A 12,272-nucleotide genomic window follows, 5' to 3' on the forward strand; every position below is an offset into this window, starting at 1 on the left:
GGATAGAATCATATAAAATAAGTGTGTTAAAGTGATGAGACGTGAAACATAGTTATTTATTAGGCAACATTTGATGAGCGGAAGGACAGAGTAATGGGGCGAAAAGTGGCATCGTCTGTGTTTACAGAAAATACGGTTTATTGTCAGCAGTTAATTGCCAATTGTCCTCAGGGTTAATGCCACTGAGTACCATTTGAGTGAACAACGTCCATGTAACCAGCACTGGGGCAGGAGACATAATAATAGCTCACTCTTACATAGCGATTGCACATGATGTCATTTCATCTTTACAGTAATCACGTGAGCTTTTTCCATTTCTCAGAGGAGAAAACAGTGAGGTTAAGGGAAGTCCAGTGACCTGTCCAGGATTCCTCCCTAAACTTGACACTTGAAGCCAAGCACTTTGATGCAAAACCTGTGTTCCTTCTGCCTTACTACATCACGGACTCTCCAGAGAGATCCTTATCTCAGGAAGCCTAATTCCAGACAAATACTTTATGGTGACAAAACATACCATTTTACAAACGGTAGTATTTAGAGTTGGTGACCCAGGCAGGGTAAAAAGGAGCCATTCTTTTTCAGAACACCGAAGCCTCTTTTTGTTTTCCACCTTAAGCACAGAGGGAGGCTACACATTTTTGTCACAGTGCCCAAGAAATAAATATCAGTGTGCTTCCATTACATTCGTTCTATGCATTTCTCTGTATTGAAAATAGGGTTCACCAGCAGGGTAAAAATGATGCCTATCATGTGACTAAACCCCAAAGTCTGAATTTTGAAAAGGATGTTAAAAAATATCTGTGGCTTGTATTTCATATTAAAATTTAATTTGTTTCTAAAAATCTTTGTGGACAATTGGATGGACTGCATTTTAATAATATATCTGAGGTTTCTCTTTTCTGAAGAAAAACTTAATGCCGCCACAAGGGTCTTTTCTCAAATGAAATAGAAACCTGTGTAGGCACCACCCCACAGATGTCTTCAAACGAACACTGCAGGTGGTTTTATATATATATATATATATATATATATATATATATATATATATATATATATATATATGTGTGTAGGTGTCCCCTGATTTGTTCACCTACCACTTTTCTTTGAAAATAACAGTAAAAACAAATACCATATGTGGGTGGAATTAAGTGTTTTTTCACAGCAGTATTTGAATTTGATTGTAGTCCTCACTCTTCTCTGCTGGTGGGAGCAAGACAAGTATATGCTGCAGCCTTGAGAAATAGAGAAATATAGTGGGTATGATACGCTTTGCTTTTCCTACACTGTTTCAGGTGGGAGAAGTTCTTTTCTCTATTTTCAACCTCCTCCTCCCTTTCCTAGCTTAATACCCATTTATTTTAGAACATGAACTCCCCCCTCTTTTTGGTACCTACCAATGATGAGAAATTATTGGTACATGATTTTTATCGTTACATTATTGTAATGAAATTATTGTAATGCATGTAAGAATCATTACATTCTTGTGTAAAGCAGGCTCTAAGAATCGACCTTGGCATTTTGTTCCATCCCCCCACCCCCCCACCATGTCCCCAGCCATGCCCTGAATTGAGGCCATGTCCAATGGGAATGGAACTTCTTGTCTCTGCCAAGCCTCCAGACTAAAGTGAATAAGATGATATCTCAATTTTTCAATAAGTTGGCTAGCTCAGCTCCCCAAAACATAGCCATGAAACCAGAAGTAGGAAAAAAAAAAAGGCCTCAAACCTCTCCAACCATATGTCTCAAAAAGCATTAGTATTTTTTGTAACCATAAAGATGGATGCCCTCATGCACAGCCTTTTTATTGCAATTAAAACACAATTCTACTTGACTATGTACAATAATACATGTATTAACCTACTAGTGGTTGGAGACAGCACATCAGTAAGGCTGGGAAGCAGAGTGTCCACCAGCAGCAGGTGCACTGACAGCAGCAGGGAGAGGAGGATGCTAGGGTGCTGCATCAGGTCACCAGGCTGCTTGATGAAGGGCTCCACTACGTGGCTCCATAACCCCCAAGGTGGTCCCTGAGTACCGCCTCCCATCACGGTAGTTGCTGGTCTTCACAGTGATTCTGAGTCATCAAACGAAGGATCTCTGTGTTTCAGAAGCAGAATTATTTGGTGTAGTTTACAGAGACATATAGATTTCAATCCCAAAATTTTTTGGAAGGAAAAAAATGCTTGGTAGTAATAAGGTAAGCTTTAATTATCTAAAAACCATTTTTGCAAAAGGCCTCATTTCATGATAACGCAGGATAAATGAAGCATTAGTAAATAATGAATATTCTCCCATTCTCATAAATATATACTACCCTCCACATTTTCCAGTAAGTTCTTTTCCAAGCAAATTGGAGATTTAAGGTCATGTATTACCAAAGTTCTCAATATAATGCTCTATTTGAGCAATGCTGCATTTGAGTTTTGGATATAAGCCAGAGAGTTACTCCTGGTAGAAGTAAATCATCTTTTACGGACAGTAAATAGTTTTGTATTTCCTCCTGATGTTATCTCTTGTACTTTTTGATTGTGAAAAGTTGTCAAAAGACACAACATCTACCTTCCATCCCGCTGGGCACTACGAGCACAGTATCGCCATCAAAAAATGAGAAAGACAAGCAACTTCGACAGTCAGTCCAGAGGTATCAAAATCGACTGGCAGAACCTCATCGACAGGTGAGCTGTTATTCTTTCCAAAATCTACCCAGAGTCTTGAGCTGTTGATTTTGTGTGTGCAAACTGACTGATGTGGTTTACCCGAGTAAAATACGTAGCTTCTTTTTTTTCATCTTTTTTTGTCACCTCCTTTTAATTTTGGATCTAAGGACTGTTCTAGAGGTGATCACAAGTACTCCAGAGGTCCAGAAAGGAAGAGAACTTCTTCAAATAATACTACACTTTGTATGTGATATCGAACGAAGTCCATCTCCACAACAGTGCGTGTGAAGAACAGGGGAAAATATTTCCAGTCTAGGATGTAGAAGTCAACCAGCGTGTTGAAGGTCACAGGGTCAAGTTTGGGACACTGGTCTGTATGACTCAAAGATTAGGCTCTTTTTATTTCTTTGGGCTTCTTCCCTGGGTTTTTGAGATAAAGAGTTGTTCTTTTAAAATATCAGCCTATTAATACAGCAACTTAAAGTCGTATTTAATTATTAAGAAAATTCAATAAATAAAATATTACTATCAGTAAATGTAGGTAACCATGACAATTGCAAGTGAAAGAAAAAGTGGCATGCAGAATTCTTGTTTTAATCTCTTAACTAATAAATTAATTGCATCTCTGTTTATAGATTTAGCACCCAACTTCAGCATTTTTTATTTGTGTAGCCTGTCAAGCTCCTCAAACAGGAGTTGAGGAGGTCTGCAACGTATGTCCAAATATGTTGACTCCTGTGTAAATGTCAGGAAATAAAATGCTTATTTGAGTAGAAAACTGCCTTCCTGGGTGGGAGTTAAGATATCCAGGCTTACCACCTGATTATTACATGTATTCCTGGGTTCTTAGAAGATCAACTTTCTTTTCTACCCCAGCTTCATCTTCTTACCACTCCCACCTTGCAGGGGATCTGCCATGCAGGTCAGCCAGCACCTGTGATTACAGACAACAAAACTGACCCTCCCTTTTTAGTCTGGAGTCTCAGGGTTTCTTTTGGGAAGATAACTGAGAGTTATTTAGAAACATACTCTCCTAAGCATTCTTCAATCCCTAAAAGTGGCTCAACTTTTTACAATTCTTAGAGTATCTGGTTGTGGTTTTGATAACAGGTCAGATGTAAAAATATCACCACCTGTGGTTATTTTTATAAACAATTAAGTGAAGTCAAATCTTTTCAGTGTGAAATATCTTAATTTGTTTTGTTCCTTATTTTGCTTACCACTTCTTGTAGCTTTGTGAAGGCATTCAAAACATCCTGAATTGATTTTATCTTTATTGCAGTCTCTGGATATTTCTTTTCTTACAGAGGTCAGAGCTGACCCTTGGATAGCGATAGTGCCAATCACTAAGTCTTAACTACTTTTTCTTTGTTTGGGATTGGATGTTTTATTCATCACTGACGTAGAGATTTTGATAGAGGCTGATGGAGTAACAGATTTGGGCCATCTGTTCTACTTATTCTTTCTTTCTTGGTAGTTGATTTTTTCATAAAAAATTTGAGCCAGGTTTATAGATTCAGTCTGCTTTAGATATAAACAAAGAAGTTTTGGCAGGACTTAAATAGAAACATACTCCTACCAGTTGAAAGGTTGTTAAGGCTCTTCACCATCCTCCCCTACCCCGTTGTGTGAGAATAATCCTCACATCTTTTTTCTTCTTTCCTTTTTAATTTTTTTGACCACATCGTTCGGCATGTGGAATCTTAGTTTCCCAACGAGGGATCAAACTTGTGCCCCCTGCAGTGGAAGTGTGGATTCTTAACCTGGCCTACCAGGGAAGTCCCAATCCTTGCATCTTTAACACACTTCCAGCCTGCAGGGTCCTTCACTGACCCTGTTTTTGTGACAGTCAAGGAAAAGTTTGGCTAGGGGTCACCTAACCATGGGCAACCAGTTGATTTTGATGTGGTCATTGAACACATACTTGCCCTTGGGTCTGTCCCATGCTAAGCATGGTGGGGAATAGAGTGACTCTAACACCAGAATGTAAGCCCTGTGACTGCAAGGCTGGTTTTGGTTTTGTTCACTGTCTGTATTACCAAAAACACTGCCTGGCATGTAGTAGGTACTCAACACATAGTTGTTGAATCACGAAGTAAAATATGCCCTCAGATAATATACAGTCCCTTTAAGGACCAAGTCTGACAGCTATTTAAAAGATAGCCACTACTGTAAGGCAGTACTAGTTTACTACTTGTCTGATCATAGTGGAAACTAAATTATAAGTTTATTACAAGGAGATAGTGAGGGCAGCTTCATTCAAAAACGTTTCATAGAGGAAGTGGCACTTAACTTGTATCTTGAAGTCTGTTTAGGGTAAATAAAGGGAAAGTACAGGGCATTATAAGTGAGAAGAACATTATAAACGTAAACTTGGAGATGAGCATGGGCTTGTTCCTTCATAGTACCAATTTTTTAAATTACATGCTAAACTTATGTATTTTTAAAAATAAAGTCAGCATTTGTGTGACATATTTGTCTTTTAAAAACTGTGTAACTCATTATAAAATATGGTAATTACTGAATAGAGGACCTCTGAAAGGTGACCTCAGTTCCCCTTTCACAAAAATAAATCATGAAAGTATTCAAAAACTAATTAGGTGATAGCTGCCTGATGCCAGAAAAAAGACTCAAAACCATCCAATGTTCAGTCAGAATTTACTTTCTTCCTGACTGCTTTTTAGAAGAAGTGCTGTTAGACTATCACATAGGAAGGGTGGGAAAGCTATAAAAACAGAGTGTTGGTGCCATTAAGGTTCAGGGCAGATGTGATTCAGGTGTAGGGTAGGCACCACTGGAAAATCAAGTAACGGCTAGTGTATTACCATGATTCCACTGTCTATTAATGGTGCCCAGTCTCTCAGTATCAGGAAATAATGAGCTGCATGCCATAAAATTATGGTTTGCCCACCTCCTTTTCTCTCTTCCTGTCTCCTACTGCCAAGGCTTACTTATCCATTGATTAAATCTGGGGAGCAAATATAAAAATGACCTATGTCTGCACACCCTGTTTCTTACTGTCTTGCATTTCAGCTTTAGTGGCAGAAGGCATCCTGATCTGGAAAATGAAATGTTGACTTGGTAAATCAAAGACCTTTCTGGATCTTAGATTCTTCGGTTCTGGGTTTTGTGTCATTGACAACCAAAAGGGATAGAATAATGGTAGGAAGGGTAGTATTATGGTACTAGTATCAGAAGTCAGCAGCTACAGCCTCTTTTCCACCCCTCATACCCCCTACTGGTATGTAGAGTGACGAAAGTCTAAATTTTAGGTGTCCTACCAACAGGATGCCCTAGTTACAGAATATTCACAGTGATCCAGAAAACTTTTCTGGTAGAAGAGGTACCTCAATGATTAGATCTTGTCCTCTAGGAGAAAATGAAATAGCTAGGCCCAAAGCTGTCATTTCCACAGATGGTATCATATTTAATCCCCACAACATTATAGCTAATTATATTAATTATAGCATCAGAAGGGGAGTGAATTTCAGAGAAGTTCGATAACTTGAATCAGTCAAACATCTTTAAATGGTGAAGTTGGACTTTGTTTCCTTTTTGCCTGATTCCAGCACTGATCTGCTCACAGTATCATATGATAAATACAGACAAAAAGGATATGAGAACATTGACAGAGGTAACAAACTGATATAATGCAAATCATATTTGTTAAGGGAAATGTGTAAGTTCAGTAAACCTAATAGGAGGGCTTAAATCCAAGATGTAATTGCTAAGCTGTGTAAGCAAGCCAAGGGCTCCTTATAAATTGTGCTTCTGGAACAGCGCATTCTTTTTCTCCTTTCTGAATAGGTGAATTCCTAACTCGACGGTTCCCCTCATCCTTCTATATCGAGTGACAAGTGCCATCTGCTGGCCAAGCAATGAAGCATTTTCATTTTCATCATCTCGTGATTGCTTAGCTACTAATTGGGCTATCATCTAGATAATTGTTATTCTGTTTTGCAGTAAACCTAGACAATAATTTTAAAACCATAAGGTAGAGTTACAGAGTCAAGTCCTCTGCATTTGAGGACTTTCCAGTCCTCAATTTTGCCACTTTCTCAGTTTTAACTCTCAATTTACAGTCCCTTCTGCCTTCTATTGTACGACAGGACAACTATGTCATAATCAAACACATAGAATATAGTTTTATGTCCATTTCATTCAGGGATTTTTGGCATCACTTCAAATCCACTTAATGTCTTCAAATCATTATAAGGCAGATGATAACTTGATTGCCTGAATGAAGCCTGCTCTATATTTACCCATTTGTACATAAGTAAAGTTAATGGGTAGTATATTTATATAATCAATATGTTTGTGCAAATGTGCTGTATTGCTTATATATTCTCTAGGTCTTTCTGGATTAATCTTTTCTGATTAATGTTTATTTCTCATCTGAAGCCATAGTTCAGGCTCTCTCTAATCTGACACTACTCCTTTTTTGGCCTGACTTTCTTCCCTTCTGCAGCATTCTCCCACTGAGCTGCCCCATGTTCCTTATCTGCTTTCTCCACCTCCATGCTGCTGAGTGCCTTCATTCCTGCCATTTTTCCTGAAGTGACCTCTGCCCCTTCCCTAGTCCTTCAAGATCCAAAACTAATGTCATTGCTGTATGAAGTTTTCTCTCATTTCCCTACCTGTAAAAATATCTCCTTCCTTCCAGTCCCCTTTGCCCTTGATGTTTGTCTTTCTCAAGAGCATATTTCACTTTCTACCTGGTATTATAGTTAGTTGTGTATCTGATCTGTCTCCTATATTCGACTATAAGATTTTTGAAAGAAGGGACCATTCTTATTCATTGCGTTTCCAACAACACCTAGGCCTGGCCATTTTACAGAGTAGGTGTTCACCAAACAACGAGTGAAGGATTGAAGGAACAATTTGATTTGTTCCTTCATAAATAGGTACAAAGAATTCTTCACAAACAGGTAGAAAGATAATAAATATTTTTCGTTGGATTGGTTGAAGTTATGTAGGTTAGACTTAAAATCTTCTGCATTTATTCTTGGAGACCATAATGTTCTTACACTTGGTCAAAATAAAGTGTTGCATTTGAGTGGGAGTATAGAGACTACATTTGGATTTCATTTGTCACCTTCATAGTTTTTGCGTCAAATGAATAGCCTTTGTAAAATTCCATGCCTGTTGGAAAGGAACTCCAGCAATAGCATTCTGTTCTTCTGCGGTGCTCATGTAGACACACCACCTGAAACTGTATAGTCTGGCAATTCCCACATTGGTTGTTTTAGCAGTAAATGTGGAGCAAAGAAGCCTTGCTGAACTTGTAGCTGTGTTTTTCAAATTGAAATGGCATATCTGAGCACAACTTTATAATGAAGAGTGTGGATGCATTTTCCCATTTAGAATTTAATCTTTTTAATGTGTCATTATTGTGTAGGATGCTGAGATTTCAAATCTGTATAACTATGGAGACAGATGCTTTAGAAAATATATTTATTCATTGAGTAATTTTCAGCCTCCTTACATAAACTGCCATGATCTAAAATTTATGACACCTAAAGACCCTTGTCTAACAAGAGGCTACTATACTCCCTGTAATTGAAATGTTTTACTTTATTACTCTTGCTACAAAGATCCCATTTTTCTATGGTGATGCATTGCCTTTCCAAAAAGGATAATGGATGATATACTCACCCTGGTGGACCCTGTGTTCACAGCATAGCAGACGAGATGTTATCTCTCATGAGGAACTAATGTAGAAGTTCCTTGAGGGCAGGTATCATGTGTTCATCTTCTCATGTACCTCTCACCATCACATCTGGCTCATTGTTGGGCACAGTAGACGTTGAACTGCTGCTGTTCAACTCCTTAGCTTGATTTACATGTCCAAATTCTTTCTTTTTTTATTGAATTATAATTGACATACAGTGTTATAGTAGTTTCAGGTGTATAACATAGTGATTCAATATTTTTTATGTGACAAAATGATCACCACAATGTTTAGCTACCATCTGCTACCACAAAGGGTTATTACAATATTATTGACGGTATCCCTTATGCTGTACACTACATCCTCTTGACTTATTTATTTTATAACTGGAATTTTGTATCTTTTAATCACTTTCACCTATTTTTCCCATTTCCTCATCCCCTTCCCCTCTGGCAGCCACCAGTTTGTGTCTATGAATCTGTTTCTGTTTTGCTTTGTCCATTTTTTTTTTTTACGCCCCACATATAAGTGAGATCATGTGTTATTTGTCTTTTTCTGTCTGACTTATTTCACTTAGCATAATACCCTCTAGATATATCCATGTTGTCACAGATGGCAAGAGTTCATTCTATTTTTATGGTGGACTAGTATTCCATTGTATATATATATGCTACATCTTCTTTATCCATTCATCTGTCCATGGGCATTTAAGTTGTTTCCATATCTTGGCTCTTGTAAATAGTGCTGCAGTGAACATAGGGATACATATACTTTTTGAATTAGTGTTTTTGCTTTCTTCGGATAAATATCCAGAAATGGAATTGCTGGATTGTATGATAGTTCTGTTTTTAGTTTTTTGGGGAACATCCATACTGTTTTCCATAGTGAGTGCACTAAGACATTTCTGCCAGTGGTGTACAGGGGTTCCCTTTTCTCCACATCCTCACCAACACTTGTTATTTTTTGTCTTTTTGAGAATAGCCATTCTGACAGGTGTGAGGTGTCATCTAATCTCATTGTGGTTTTGGTTTGCATTTCCCTGATGATTAGTGATGTTGAGCATCTTTTCATGTGTTGATCAGCCATCTAGATGTCTTCTTTGGGAAAATGTCTATTTAGGGTCCCTGCCCATTTTTTTTTTTTTTCCCATGTCGCCTGCAGTGGCAGGCGGGTTCTTAATCACTGTGCCACCAGGGAAGTACCCCAGTAACAGACTTTTTTTTTTTTTTCTTGCGGCACACGGCCTCTCACTGTTGTGGCCTCTCCCGTTGCAGAGCACAGGCTCCGGATGCACAGGCTCAGCGGCCATGGCTCACGGGCTCAGCCACTCCACGGCATGTGGGATCTTCCTGGACCGGGGCACGAACCCGTGTTCCCTGCATTGGCAGGCGGATTCTCAACCACTGCGCCACCAGGGAAGCCCCCTGCCCATTTTTAATTGGGTTGTTTGGGTTTTTTTTGATACTGAGGTTATGTAAGTTCTTTATATATTTTGGATATTAACCCCTTGTCAGATTTGCAAATATCTTCTCGCATTCAGTAGGTTGCCTTTTCCTTTTGTTGATGGTTTCGTGTGCTGTGCAAAAGCTTTTTAGTTTGATGTAGTCCCAGTTGTTTATTTCTCCTTTTGTTGCCCTGTCTGAGGAGACAGATCCAAAAAAAAAATTGCTAAGCCTGATGTCAAAAAGTTTACTGCATATGTTTTCTTTTAGGAGTTTTATGGTTTCAGGTCTTACATTTGAGGCTTTAACCCATTTTCAGTTTATTTTTGTATATGGTATGAGAAAATGGTCCTCCAAATTATTTTCTTATTCATCGTTTCTTGAGGAGCTGATGTCACACTACCTGACAGAACAGCACTGTAGTTTACTAAACAAACCAGGATAGTACCTGTGATAGGGACATCAGAACAGCCTGGCTTCAGGGAACAGTGTGGTGTGGGGAGTCTACGACAGTCCCAGCTCCTGGCTTTGTAAGTCACCCTGTTTTGTCCTGGAGGTTGGGACCAAGGAATGCCATCCATTGTTGTCTGCTCCTGGGTTTCACGTAAGTGACCAAATGTTGTTGCTGAGGGACAGTAGGAACTCCAGAGGGAGTTCATCCTTCCTCTGAGAAGGACAGAAGTAGCTTTGACAGGTGACTGGCAGTCTTTCTGCATTATGTCCTTCTCTGCATGTCAATCAGCCATTCTTAGTCACATCTACAGAGACGCAGAGAGGAGAGGTTTAGGTGTGTTGCCTGAATGATTTTCACTGCAGAGAATACTAATTTGGGTTTCACTGCAAATACACCTATTTGATCAGTACCCATAAGCACCTGAACTCTATCCACAACCAGTTTTTGACGAGTGCACGTACTAATCAGGAGCAGTCAGAGGCTGCCTCATATCCCAGATGCACCTCAGGGCCTGTTTCCTGATGCTCCTCAGAGTGAGGTTCAGGTATTTGGCTTCCTTCCAGAGCAGGCTACTCTCTGGTTCCCTCTGAAGGAACCCTGTGTGTCTGAGCCTGTACCTCTGAGCACCAGCCCTCCTGAGCCCTCCCCTCTGAGCTTGAATACTGTTTCTCATCCGTTAGACCTAATCTCGCTTCTTACTCAGGACCCAACTTTACATTTTGAATTCGGTTTAAGGGAATGTACCTCATGATTTTTCTGATTTTGAACTCAAACCCCATAGCCTGTGCCCCTCAATTTAACCTTGTTAAGTCTTTGTCTCCTGATCATATTCTTGATCTGAATCTGTATCCTTCTGTCCTAACTCCTGTAGGCTTAAGCAGAATTTAAACTTAATCTCACTTGAGTTACATTTTCTACCTTGTCCTTTACCAGTATATGCTTTAACCTCCCAGTCCTCCAGTCAGTCTTGCCTGGCTGGGCCCAGCCTTCTAACAAAGGGCATGGGGTCTCTTGACACACTGGGGGGTTCTAATCCAATCCAAGAGAAATAACTGATGTTTGTCCATAACTTTTGCTTTGCAGTGGTCTAGAATCATCCTTCCTGTACTCTGAGAATCCTCAAGAAGATCTTCTAGCCAAGCCCACTAGTAGTAATACCTGGCATTTGAAAATAACTAAGTATTATTTAAAATACTTCTGAACAAGGGCAGATCTAGTTTTTTAGAGTCTGAGGTTTATGCATTTTGGGGGATCCCCTTCAAAAAAGAAGATGCAAAATTATAAACACGAAGTGAGACACAGGGCCATGGAAGGCCCTGTGTAAGGGAGGGGTCCTGGAGCTCGCACTTCATTTGCTTCATGATTTATCTGCCACGTGGTTCTGCATATACTATACCATTTGATCACCACAGGGTTTGTGTAGTAAAAGATAATTGCATAGTTTTCATATGTCCGATTCCCTTCTCCTCTCCAGTTTCTTCCCCAAGATTTCCATAATTATGTATATTTTGGTGAATTCTAAAACTACCCTGAATGATTACTCTAACTGTACATATTACATACATGTGGAAACTTAAATGAGAAGGATGAATGGAAGGATTAAATGATAAGAGCACTTACAGTGTGCCACCCTTAGAGGTGCTTTATTTATTTATTTATTTATCTATTTAAAGTTATTTATTTATTTATTTATTTTTGGCTGCGTTGGGTCTTTGTTGATGTGTGCGGGCTTTCTTTGGTTGCGGCGAGCGGGGGCTACTCTTCATTGTGGTGCGCGGGCTTCTCATTGCGGTGGCTTCTCTTGTTGTGGAGCATGGGCTCTAGGTGTGCAGGCTTCAGTAGTTGTGGCACACGAGCTCAGTAGCTGTGGCTCCCAGGCTCTAGAGCGCAGGCTCAGTAGTTGTGGTGCACGGGCTTAGTTGCTCTGCGGCATGTGGGATCTTCCTGGACCAGGACTCGAACCTGTGTTCCCTGCATTGGCAGGTGGATTCTTAACCACTGCGCCATCAAGGAAGCATGACGTGCTTTAAATATACTGACTCATTTAA

General features: G+C 39.5%; 1 protein-coding gene across 1 annotated transcript in view; it reads left to right on the forward strand.

Annotated features, from left to right (window-relative positions):
• Positions 1-12,272, forward strand: part of MORC1 (MORC family CW-type zinc finger 1) — a 191,697-nt gene that overhangs the window by 110,586 nt on the left and 68,839 nt on the right. The window contains 1 exon segment of the mRNA XM_067035361.1: positions 2,537-2,675. Coding sequence (XP_066891462.1) covers positions 2,537-2,675 — 139 coding nt within the window.

This window comes from Kogia breviceps, chromosome 5 (assembly GCF_026419965.1).
Source record: "Kogia breviceps isolate mKogBre1 chromosome 5, mKogBre1 haplotype 1, whole genome shotgun sequence".
In the NCBI taxonomy this organism is placed as follows: Eukaryota; Metazoa; Chordata; class Mammalia; order Artiodactyla; family Physeteridae; genus Kogia; species Kogia breviceps.